Genomic DNA, 13794 nt, shown 5'->3' on the forward strand with positions numbered 1-13794 from the left:
TGTCACATTATAACGCCCCCACGGCTAAAAGGACAAACATGTTTGGTGCGACCGAAATTCGAACCCGCGACCCTCAGATTACGAGTCGAACGCCTTAACCCGGGCCGTTGATAGAGAAAGCTCCACACATTCGAGATATATGTATATGTACATACATACACACACACACATATAACAGAATCATTACATCATGACATTAGCTTAAACAAATTAATTCTCCTTCGGTACCAAATACAATGAAATAATAATCTTAGAAGAATTATAAAATATCACATCTTTTGTTTGTTTAGAATATCGCGCAGACGTACGCAATGGCTATCTGTGTATAGTCCTCTCTAATTTTGAACTGGTACAGCTATTTAACAACATCGGCCGCCAATTCTTGGACTACTGTTGTCTCATTGAACAACAGAATGTGTTCGTTACTTTCGTAGCGTGGAGCGCGTTTTTCGAAAAAGGGCTACGAATTACAAACCCTTGTAATCAAAGTTCGGACGATAATGTCACGTGAAGACTGGACCATTAAATAGACGGAGCGGTTTTAGACGTGGTTCCTCACTTGATTGAAGGAATCGTATCCTTCTTACCAGAGGTACAACTAAGAGGTGGAAAAGGGTGTGTGGCTACCCATTGAAGAATAAGAGTAAAAAACATTGGAACTTTAAATATATTAATTAAACACGTCCTTTATGACCAGCTAGAAACGTGTTGTTAATACATGCATGATTGCCATTGGATCATATGTATCTCGTGCTTACATCTGAATAATATTACGTCTGTTTGATGCCATTAGCATTAACCTTTGAGAGAAATTGCACAATTATATATATCTATATATTTGTTTATTTATGTTGCAGAGAAAATGTTGTGTATGAAGAAAACTGATTACGTCTGTTATTTTTTTAGAGACGTTTAAGTATTTGGTTTCTTGCACTTTAATCATCTTTGGCTTGCATTCTTAGTTTGTAGTTTAATAACAAGCTTAAGACAGTTGTTTAAAGAAATTTCATGCGTTGAGGGTATAGAAAATTTCAAATATTTTGTCTCTCCCCATCTGCGACACTGTTTCTTACTTTTTCTTTTAAAGTGATTACTCTTCTAGAGGTGCCCGGCATGGCCAGGTAATTAGTGCGCTTGACTCGTAATCTGAGGATCCTGGTTCGAATCCCCGTCACACCAAACATGCACGCCCTTTCAGTCGTGCGGGCGTTATAATGTGACGGTCAATCCCACTATTGGTTGATAAAAGAGTAGCCCAAGAGTTGGCGGTGGGAGGTGATGACTAGCTGCTTTCCCTCTAGTCTTACACTGCTAAATTATGGACGGCTAGCGCAGATAGCACTCGTGTATCATTACGCGAAATTCTAAAACAAACAATCTTCTATAGGTTTACTATACTTCAGTTATGTTTATACGTTGCAACACTACAGTGTTCCTGAAGCTTCACCTGATTCTTATACAAATTGACAAACCCTTGGAAGGGATCGTAACGTACAATAGAATAGGCTGTATCTCAGAACCTGAAGATTAAACGTTGTTCTCTCCTTATCAATAAAAGTGTTAATACCCATACCAGGCTTTCTGAGAATTTCCTTCAGCATAGCTAAAATCGTAATTTATTAAAAGTACATATACATACAGGTAATTCGCAAAGTTTAACTAACGCAAAAAGAATATTATCAGCAAGCATTTGAACTTTGCTATTTACCCCGTTAAATCACCAACCTGGAATTAAAAGTAAGTTTTTAAGTCCTATCTGAAACTTAATAAATAAATATTAAAATAAAAATACTAGCGTTAAGCTTCCTAAAACAACGTAATAATACAAACACGGAACAAACTGTAGATCAAAATCTGAGAAACTATTTTAAAATAAAATAATTTATTTCCCCTTAAAATCAACGAAAGACCCTTTAAAACTATTTTAGAGCCTTCAAAGGGAACAAACTGTATTTGTTTCCAAACCAACAAAAACATAAAGAAGCTTAACAAAACACGAAATCTCTGCACTAAAAATATTCAGTAGAGACAGTTTAAAAATTACGGCAGTGAAAGGCAATATAACTCATATCATAGAACAGCTGATGTGCTTAACATAAAAGAAAATTCTTCAACATAAACAGAAAACCTGAACAAGACATACGGAAACAAACTAAATAATCTCTATTCAAATTTTGGTGGAATGAGACATGATAAGGCTTTTGTAGATTGGGAAGGGATTTTGAACAGATGTGGGAAGCATTTAGGAAAAAACTGAAATGCATACAGAACTTGCATATACCCTATAGAAAAATAAAAAGGTCACGAAGCGGAATAAGTTTGTATAGGTTTAAGAGATCATGTTGGGAATAAGCATAATAAATTCATGAAATTTGAACTTACTGGAAATAATAAAGACTTAGAAAGCCATAGGAAATCAAGAGAGTTAGTTAAAGAGAAGGGTTAAAAGGCAAGAACTATGTATGAAAGATGGTTGGCTGAGGAAGTTAAAAAACAATAAGGAATTATTTAGATATGTGATAGATAAGCAAAATGTTAGAATGGAGATCGGGTCTCTTAAAAATGATAGTGGGGAGCTGATCTCGGAAGATCATGAATGGCAAACAAGAGATAACAAGTGTTATGCCTTAACAAGAGCACTTAATGTATGGTTGAAAATATTGGCGCAAAATGTATCATTTTATGTTTTGAAATTGTATGAGAAAAGTTGGGAAACCTAAAACCTCTGTTCTAACAGATAAATTATATCCTAGTATTTTAAAATAACGTAAATATTTTATTTATAAATTGCTAGCTAATATATTTTTATAGGTCGTTAAGTAGTGAAAGAGTGTTAGAAGATGGAAAATTGACTAATGTTAGTCCAATATTTAAAGGAGGTGATAAACATTGTCCAGGCAATTATAGGCCAGTTAATGTTACATCAGTAGTTGGAAAGGTTTTGAAGAGTGTGATTAAAGATGCATTTCAGAGTCACTTAAAACAGTTTGATATAGTGTCAAAGAGCCAGTATGGTTTCACTGAAGGAAAGTCCTGTTTAACAAGTCTTTTGATATTCCTTGAGGATGAAAGTGCAAGAGTTGATGAAGAAAATACTGTGGATTTGATTTGCTTGGATTATCAGAGAGCGTTTGAAAAGGTGCCTCACAAAAGACTTGTTACAAAAATAAATTTTGTGCATGTGAGGTAAATGTTATTAACTTGCATAGAAAATTGGCTGTAGAGTAGAAGTCAGGGTGTAGTAATAAATAAAGTTATATCTGCCTGGACCACAGTTACTAGGGATGTGCCTCAGGGCTCTGTGCTGGGTCCTCTGCTGTTTGTGATTTATATTAATGATGTCGACTCTGGAGTGACTAACAAGATATAGAGGTTTACAGATTACATTAGGATGTTTGTGCAGCTAACTGTATCAAAGATGTTGCAGACATAGAGGGAGATTTAGATCATTTGATGCATTGGGCCAGTACGTGGCAGATGATGTTTAACTATCCAAAATGTAAGGTGATGGATGTAGGTTATTACAATTCAAATTATTGTTCCAATTTAAATGGAACACTTTAAATAATATGGCTGAATAAAGAAATCCTGGTGTTGTGCTCGAAAAATCACGTAAGTAGTCTAAACAATTCACTGGAGCGAGTAATAGGACTAATAAGATTTTGGGTAGTGTCCATAGAAATACTGAATAAACGACAAGGAATATTATTGTTTTACTGTATAGATCACTTGTAAGGCCTCATTTAGAGTACTGTGTACAGTTCTTGGCTCCTCTCCTCAAGAAGGACATTGAACTGTTAATATACGTGCAGAGAAGAGCCACTAGGATAATACCTGGAATGGTGGGATTATCCTATGAGGAGAGACTTAAAATCTCTAAACTTGTTTTCTGGAGAGAAGAAGGGTCAGAGGAGATTTGATTGAAGTGTTTAAGATTAGTAAGTGTATTGTTAATATAGAACCATCAAACCTTTTGTGTTTAGCAGTAAAACGATAAGACAAGGGGTCATAAATTCAAATTTTGGTAGCGTAGGATTCGTCTGTAGTTTAGACAGTATTGCTTTTTAAACAGGGTGTTTGGCTTTTGAAATGAGCTGCCTTTAAGGATGGTTGGGGCAGAAGATTAACTGAGTTCAAGTTCAAGATAAGATTGGATGAATACATGAGTGGTAAAAGGGTGATTACAGTTGGGAGCTGGAGGGGGCATCCTTATGGGCTAATAAGCTAATCTTTGTCCCTTTAAAACCCTATGGATTTATTAAATATAAAAGAATAGCCATAAGAAATATAATAACACTCAGAAATGCAAATGTTAGAACACCAAATATTTATGGTAATTTGAAAATACATAAAACTGATTAGCGTTAGGCCAGCTGTCTGTGCATTTGCATCATTTAACTATAAGGCAAAATATCTCTTTTGGCTCTTTTCAAATTAAAAGACGAACAAAACAAATAACAAACAATGGTGAGAGATTTCTATGAAGTCACCAAAAATTACAGAAAGCCAGGTTCGATGTACGTCAAAACGTTTCCACAAATACCAACTTTTGAAGTCATTAACACAGCGACAGAAGAAATAACTAATACCTAGTACGAAATTCATAAATGAAAAAGAGGGAAAGGGAAACAACAACAAACTTTCTAATTTTAAATATCGCACGCCCTAACAACACATTCAACATACAAAGACTTAGAAACAACACACAGTTTCTTTTCAGGTACTCGAAAGAAGCTGAAGTTTTTTATTTCTGTAGTTTAGGGAAATACTCAGGTTCCTGTCAAATATACTTAACATTCTTCTATGTTCTTCGACCATCTACAACGTGATGGTTCTCGAAGGTTTTAGATTCAGCATCTCTCTGTCGAGAGATGAATTCTTGATATATCTGGACATGTAGTTATCAGCAATAAGTTATGGAAAAAAAACTCTAAGAACAAACACACGTGTGGTGGCCAGAATGATCTTTTGTCGAGAGCATAAATTCTTAAAATATCTAGACATGTGGTTATCAGCAATAAAATTTGGGCAAGACTCTAAGAGCAAACACACATTTGGAGACCAGAATGATCTTTTGTCGAGGGCACAAATTCTTGAAATATCTAGACATGTGGTTATCAGCAATAAATTATGGCAAGACTCTAAGAACAAACACACAAGAGTTGGCGGTGGGTGATGATGATTAGCTGCCTTCCTTCTAATCTTACACTGCTAAATTAAGGGCGGCAAGCTCAGGTAGTCCTCATGTAGCTTTGAGCGAAATTAAAAACAAACAAGTCGTACTCTATGTCCAATAACCGAACAATAGTACACACTAATCATGATTACCAGACTCTATGTTGAGTAACCGAGCAACAATATACATTAATATCAGTAACCTGTTATTCAAGACGTTAGTGATCAACTGAAGTAACTAAGGTATACAGTACAATTATGTTAATAGGATATATAAAATATATGTATAGACATGACGACATATGAATCTAATGCAGAGATCAAAGTTTTACAATAAGCAGAATATTTATCAACTTATAAAGTTCATGAAAATAATCATTGAACTATGTTGAGAATGAAAAACATAACAGTTAATTGTGTAAAGTGATATATAATCAGGTAAAAAGGTTACTAATATGTTGTTAGAGATATGAGTTTTGGTTTTGATTGGTAAAAAAAAAGAAACATGTAAGGTGTAATTGTAGTTGTATTAAAATTCTTCACTACCGATACCATTATTTTAAATTATTAAAGGTTTTAGCAACCAAACTTTTCTGCTTCTTGCGTGGCCTATGAGAAACTAGGCGCTTCTGGAATAATAATAAAAAACATATATATCACGCGAGACATGACGGGAAGGTAGATTACTATAGGAGTACGTCAGACCGTGAAGTCTTGTTGTTCGCTTCGAGCGGAACACGAGTGTAGACGTTATCGTTGGGATCCGCTCGTGAGTTTTCACTCAGCAACAATGAACGCCACAGATACTAGAATTAGATTGTTTATTCGTTTTACCGTTTCGTTAATGCTGGTAGTTGTAGCTCCTCACTTTTCCAGTGCCCATCATTCTACACAACCATACCTACTGCAGCAGCTCACGGGACGACAGTGTCGACGGGAACCTGCTGGAATAGGGAGCAAAAAATCTTTAGGTGATGGTGGATTTGAAGTCAAAATATCTGGAGACCCTAAAAAATATATACCGGACAAGATTTATACTGGTAAGATATCATTACTGCTTCTAATCTATAATTATCACGTTAATCTTTTTTATTAATTTAATTTTTTTGATGGACAAACTTAACCAATTTGTCATATAGTACAATGACTTTTACCAAAATAAATTATTTAAATATACATTGTCATGTAATCTTTGTTTACTCTCCATTACTTCTTAATGTAACGTGCATTACGTGTATTAGTTATGTTCACTGTTTACTTTGAAAATCCAAGTGGATTTGGTTTGGTTTGTTTCCAATTTCGCGCAAAGCTACACGAGAGCTATCTGCGCTCGCCGTCCCTAATTTAGCAGTGAAAGATTAGAGTGAAGGCAACTGGTCATCATTACCCACCATCAACTCTTGGGTTATTCTTTTACCAACGAATAGTAGGAATGACTGTCACATAATAACGGCTGAAAGGGTGAGCATGTTTGGTATGGCGGGGATTCGAACTCGCGTCCCTCAGATTACGAGTCGAACATCCTAAACACCTGGCCATGCCAGACTGAAAACCAAGTAGATCAGCTAGTTATGTTCACTGTTTACTTCGGATAATCAAATACGTCAACTAGTTGCTATATTGATTGTCTGCTGTCTGCAACGAGATTCCTTTAAGTGGTTGTTATTTTACTGTTTACTTCGGATAACCAGGTGGGTCACGTAGTTGCTGTGTCCACTGTCTTCAGATGGTTGTAACATTACCGTATACCATGTGTAACGAAGCCTATTCAACTGGTTATTCTGTTCCCTGTATACCATATGTCAAGGAGTCCATTCAACTTGGAACTGTGTAATCTTGCTTCTTGTGAGATAATGATTATTTTATCACATGTCAGTTTCTGCTTGTCGTCATACACCGCTGGCCAAATTCTTAAGGCCAATGAACATGAAGAAAAAAATATGTATTATGCGTTGTTAGACTCAACCACTCATTTGAGTAGAGCTTCGAAAGATGAAAATAAGAAAAGGGAAAATAAAAATAAACTATTTTTAGCATTTAATAGGGAAAATGTGAACACTATGAAATTAGCCTAAATACTAGCTGGTCAAAAGTTTAAGACCATACCAAAAAAGATGTCCTAAACAGGGTAGGAAATGCCCAACAAGAGGTCTCAGTAGTGAGTTGCACGACCGTCATTGCGAATAACTGCAAACTTTCGCTTTGGCATGGTCGATATAAGCGTTTGCAGAAGGCTGGCTGGAATGTTATTACAAGTGGTGAAGATGGCTTCACGAAGATCATGCACTGTTTGGAATTGACGTCCATTTCTATACATTTCCATTGCCATCTACCCCCAAACATTTTCAATGGGGTTCAGTTCGGGCGAACATGCCTGGACATGCCCAGACTGCACAAAACATTGCTCATAGGTCTCTTACAGAAACGAAATTTTTTTGACACAAATATAAGAGAAAACATGACAAAACTGAATATTTCGATGAAACGGTACGTGAAGGGCAAATATGGATGTGATTTTCGTGATCAGCAGCCAAAAATCTATGAGGAACATTCAATAGTGTTCAAGAAGCAAAAACTGTGTTGTGCAGTGTAACATACATTATATTACTCATATGGTGAATATCGGGAAATTACTTTCTCACACGTTGTATTAACTACAACAAATCTGTGTTCTTGAGTTCGTTGCATGTGACGTCTGAGGCAACCGATGCAGTTCACCTGTTACTGTACATCCTCTATATGTGCCTCTTATTACACACACTCTCAGTTACCGTAGAACTAGGCACGTGGATATCCATGCATTCTCACTGACAGTTAACATTATAGTCTTTCTTATTATTACTACAAATACATTTAAATGTTTTTTTAGGCTGAACGCGAAAGCACCTTCTAAATGCAACTAGGTCGATTCCTAACCTATTGTGACCAATTCGCTGTCACATACCACATTTTTTCACCTGTTTATGCCTTCTATTCTCATATCTACAGCACATAACAGTAATATGTGGTTTAAATTTATTACCTCTTGCCTTTTAGGTTATCGAGCAGAGTCGTTTAATATAACAATTTTCCTAAATTATTTCTGTAGACTGACTCGTGATCCATTTTATAGTTTGGAGGTTAAACAAATATTCAGATCACGTTTCTGTCGATGATTGTACAAACCAAACCGTGGTTATTCATCACGATCTGTTTGATCATTAAGATTCATAAATGTTAAAAACCACAACTATTAGAAAAACGAATTAGTGTGAAGAGTGAGTGAGAGGGTGGTAGAGTGTTGCTAACTGATGCCTTCCTTCTGGTAAGTAATTAAAATTAGGAACAGTGGCAAATAGTTTTAGTTGCTTTGCTATGAGTGAAGAAAATACAAACATTTACGTAAGCGCAGGTTGTAAGCTTACTTTGTCTAGGTTTTAATAAGTATTCAGGGAAAATATAGTATTATACTTTGTATATTTATTACTTAAGTTGACTCGCTGTTCTATTAAAGCACTACAATGTTATTTAATTAATTTTTAAAAATGTAGAGATGTAATGCTGTTAAACTAGTTCCATGTAATATATTTATTTTAAACTAAAAAATTAAGGATGTCAAGTGTTTGGTTTCTATACAAATGAACAAGTTCCTATGTGCATGTCGTAATCCAAGGGTCGCGAGTTCGAATCCCTGTCACACCAAACATGCTTGCCTTTTCAGCCGTGAGGGCGTTATAATGTGACGGTTCATCCCAATATTTGTTGGTAAAAAGAGTAGCCCAAGAGTTGGCGGTTGGTGGTGATCACTAGCTGCCTTATCTCTAGTCTTACACTGCTAAATTAGGGACGGCTAGCGCAGATAGCCCTCGTGCAGCTTAAGCGAAATTCAAAATAAACCAAACCTATGTGCATAAATTTCTACTGTTTTTATTCTATCTGCTGTTTATCGAAAATGTCTTATACACTTTAAAACTAGATGTACTTCCGCAGAGTTTCCGAAACTGTTATATTTCGAGAGTTAAATAAAACTGAGATTAATAAATATTTTTTTATTTATTGCTTCTGAAATTCATATATCACGTTCTGTTGTAGCCTAAAACTACCTAATGTTGCCTGTGATCATGGCATGCGCACGTTTCACTGACGTCACGACAGTATAAACTGTAAAGTTAAGCATCCCTTAAGTGAAGCCATTTTAGTGTCTACTGACAGACAACATTCCACTGAATTTTAGTGCGAGTGGTTGTCTTTGGTTCCTTTATGGCTGAGATGTCACTGTAAGCTGTAAAATATGTATAATTTCTTTGCAAGTAGAATGCAAAAAAGTACCTTTTAATGTTGTAAAATGATTATAAGAGTTCAAGATATAGAAAAACAACAAAAACACACAAACAACTGTCTACAAAACGTGGTTTCTGTTGTATTAGAATGTTTTGCTTTCAACGCAGAAAACACCATGTATTGAGGCGTTTGTTGTTGAGCACAAAGTTACACAGTGAGGTACCTGTGCTTTGTCCACCAGTTATCGTACTAGATTTTTAACGTTAAAAGCTACCACAACTAATCCTAAACTCCTGGGAGGGGATTTTTCACATTTAATAGCTTTTGAATCCTCTTTTAGTATTAATCAGTTACCTCAAAATACAAAGCCCCTGGAGAAGATTGCTTGTTTGTTTGTTTTTCAATTTCGCGCAAAGCTACACGAGGCATATTTGCACTAGCCGTCCCTAATTTAGCAGTGTAAGACAAGAGGGAAGGCAGCTAGTCATCACCACCAACTCTTGGGCTACTCTTTTACTAACGAATAGTGAGATCGACCGTCACATTATAACGTCCCCACGGCTGAAAGGGCGAACATGTTTGTGTGACAAGGATTCGAATCCGCGACCCTCGGATTAAGAGTCGAGTGCCTTAAACACCTCCTGGAAAAGAAAGATCCACCTTTCTAAAGCACACAGGTTATAAGGTATCGTATTTTTGTGTTAAATTAACTTCTTGAACCTATGTGTTTTTTTATGGTGTCATATGACTAGATTTCTTTGAAATATTTGTCAAATCTCTGTGAAATAGAAAACAAAAAATTTGTGCCCAATTTAAGATTGTTCACAAAGTTTCAATCTATAATCATTTTCCTATTTGTGAGCGCGAATTTATTTTCACATTAAAACACAAAATGTTGCGTCGATTACAACAGTGATTCTCAAAATTTTCCGTCTGTGGACCTCTTCGACTGAGCAAAAACACCTCGCGGATCATATGCTGGTGATACCCTAAAGTTCTAAACGCTTTCGTTTACCACCGGTAAGAATGGCATTGCTTTTGGTGAAATTTGCATTTTGGACCAGCTCGCGGGCCACCTGAAATACTCTTTCTGACCAAAATTTGAGAACCACTGTTTACAAGATGTATCGAGCAAAATATATCGTTGTGGAATGTACTTTGTTTTTAATTTCTTATTTTAAGGTTAGACTCAGGGTACATATCAAAATGTTAGAAATGTTTCTCATTAAGTTCGATTTTAAGTGGTAATCTTACGATATAAAATAAATATTAGTCTACGATTCTCTTATTTGTGGAAAAAATGAGTTGTTAAGTTTGTTATAATTAGGTGGAGTATCTGAATCTTTTACATATCTGAAATCTAGTCCTAGGTGCTTCCCTTCTAGATTATGAAGTCAAAGAGACGGCTCGAAGAACTTTTGACGATTTTGTCGAATTGTTTTAAAAGAAAGAACATAAACATTTCGTTCTCTTTACAACCAAATTCGATTTTATATTTTAATACTGAGTAAAATACTGATTTTTCAAAGATCTAACATTATTTTTTTTTAATATCCTAAAGTTCCATATGTGTATAACTATATGAAAGTTTGGACTGCTTCAGTGTTCTCCTTAAACTCTAGTGTCTAGATTGCTGTAGAATTTATCATAAAATAAAGTTATTTATAACTGGTGCAATATATTACTTTCGTGTTATAAATGGGTTCATTTAGCTAATGCACTAACGAAAAGTAAATTATTATTAGAAACTAAGGTGCAAAATGGCATAATATAGCAACTGTAACTAAATTTCAGACTCGACTTATTCTGCAAGTATTTTATAGAAATTGATTTATTATAATAAAGTAAATCTGAGCTAAATATCACCACAAAAGTTGATCATACTACAATTTTTTTTTAATTCTATAATTACGACTAAGATGTTGGGGTAATCAATGTTCTCAACATTTAATACACCAGGAAATGTCTTGCAGTCGATGAAGCGTGTGAGATCATTAAAAAAAACAACTGTTTCAGCATCAATATATATATTCCATTGATTATGTTTAAAACATATCCTGACGTTTTGGATATACCTTATTACTTAACCAATAGAATATTTAACTATTCTAGCTTGAAAACTCCGTGGGCGATATTAAAAACAATATAATTTATCTTTCTTTCTAATTATAGGTTTTATTAGAAAGATCTTGAAGTGGATGGCACTGTTGAATTTCCCAAGGTCTATCTTTGTAATATTGATCTTTGTATTCGCTTAAGAACTACTGAAGATAAACTGTTCAGAACAATGTCTCAGTAGTTTTAAATAACAGTCTCATGGGCCGTTTAATCTTGTCTTACAAACCATACATTACATATAATGCGATAATGGAATTAGTATGCGCAGTCTATTATAAATAATATTTACTATGATTATCCATACCTTGCTAGTTTTAACATTCGCATCTTAGTCTTAGGAGAAATCCTAAACTAGGAAGGATATATCAACTCAACATTTAACTAGGCTTGAAAAAATCCAACGTTATACTAATGATAGCCAGCAAGACTGAGTACAAATAACAAAACTCTATAATCTCTGAACCCTCTTTTTCTTCTTTATCACTTTCTACCTGATTCGTGACTTTAAATGTCACTCTTCTGCCAGTATTGGATGTGCTTTTAAATATAATGTATAATAAGAATGTTTGAGCTTACCAAATATACTCCCTATGTTGTCTCTTCGTTTATTAGATTTCCTTTTATTAAAACTTTATTTTCTCTTGTTATTACACAGAAGGAGTTTATTACCATCATGTTTAACAATTTAATGAAAATGTGCTTCTTACTTGCTCGCCTCCCGCTAATACAGCGGTATGTCTACGGATTTACAACGCTAAAATCAATGGTTCGATCAGGGCTCAGCAGATAGCCCCATGTGGCTTTGCTATAAGAAAACACACACACACACTTACTTGCTCTCTGTGATTCCTAGTCCTAGCTTTTAACGGTTACACAATTCCAACTAATTTCACTCAACTACTATTACTTCTAGCCTCTTATCTCTCTTTAAAGTAGCACACGAAAAACAACAACTATGAAATATTTTTCGAAAATTAATTTTTGTTTGTTTGTTTGTTTTATATTACAAACCTAAATAGAGTACACATGAAAATATGGTTATTTCAGAAGTTAAAATTTTCCAAAAATACATTTATTCAAGTTTTCTGACATATATTACGTTTTTTTGGGAAATATGAAAAAAAATGTATGCAAGTTCAACTTTAGTCTTAAATTATCTATTTCACCAAAATAATTCATCACAGTTTACGGGCTAGTACTTACGAAGTGAACCAGGATGAGGTCATATGGAAGAACGGAAAAAAAAAAAACACATTCATTCTGATCTCAGAAGAGGTGGCTGAAATCTAAACATGTAAAGGAATATTCAATCACTAGTTGCGGGAATTATTTTATCATCTAAACAACATTCTTCATTGATAAGGCAACTACAGTTATAACTCCTCAATACTATGTGTAACGGATTTACTGTTATACACTTGTAATACCTACATTTGTTTCAGTTTGATGCATGTGACATATATTGTTGGACTGTATTTCGCAAGTTCTGCCTTTTCTCTAAATTTGTAGAATATTCTCGAGAGAAAGAATGAACAATATATGGTTCACAAAAACGCTAACGTGTCTTCAAACATTGTTGGACATTCGATAATTTCGTCGTCAAGTATATAAATCGACGTGCCGAGAAACAGAATAGAATATTGTTGGTCACTACAGTCAATATATTAGAAGCCTCAGAGACTATAATGGTGGTTAATGCTTAGTAATCGAAAAACTACAGCATTTGACCAGAAAAATCTGTTGATTTCGAACATTACAAACCATCCATCTTCATTCAATTAACTCTGGATGTTAGTATTTCAAAGTAGACATTAAATATCTTCAAAGGTAAAAGGTTAGCTTATAAGGTACAACAGTATCGACTCGGAATTCATCTGTCGTCGTGATCCTCGGCCATCAATAAAATGTCTATCTAGCTAGACCAGACAGAAGACTCAGTGCAGCTTGTAAGATTGTATAACTTGTATATAAACCAATATTTGTAATATCTATTTGTAAGAACCGTTATTATAAATTGTATTATTGTTTGTATATTAAAATATATTTGTGTCAAAAAAGAAAATTGTGTGTATCAATCTTATTGGCAAATATTATAAATTTGATACATATCGAAATTCAAATAACTTCTAAATTAAAATTTCCGGCCATTTGAAATCGTTATACCTATCTACGTATCATAATAAACTGGAGACTCATCCGGGATATATTATAGTACCTAACACATGGAAAACGAATTAAAGA

General features: G+C 34.6%; 1 protein-coding gene across 5 annotated transcripts in view; it reads left to right on the top strand.

Moving 5' to 3' along the window:
- LOC143238724 (spondin-1-like) overlaps nt 1-13794 on the top strand; it is a 130346-nt gene that overhangs the window by 37440 nt on the left and 79112 nt on the right. For 2 of the 5 annotated variants that reach the window (XM_076479206.1, XM_076479209.1), the window contains exon 2: nt 6052-6215. Coding sequence is in view for 3 of the 5 variants with exons in the window: in XM_076479205.1 (XP_076335320.1) it covers nt 5966-6215 (250 nt within the window). In the remaining 2 variants the exon portion in view is untranslated. Of the gene's footprint in view, nt 1-5848; nt 6216-13794 lie in introns of those variants that run through there. The other 3 variants (XM_076479205.1, XM_076479203.1, XM_076479204.1) reach the window with 3 other exon arrangements.

This window comes from Tachypleus tridentatus, chromosome 13 (assembly GCF_004210375.1).
Source record: "Tachypleus tridentatus isolate NWPU-2018 chromosome 13, ASM421037v1, whole genome shotgun sequence".
NCBI lineage: Eukaryota > Metazoa > Arthropoda > Merostomata > Xiphosura > Limulidae > Tachypleus > Tachypleus tridentatus.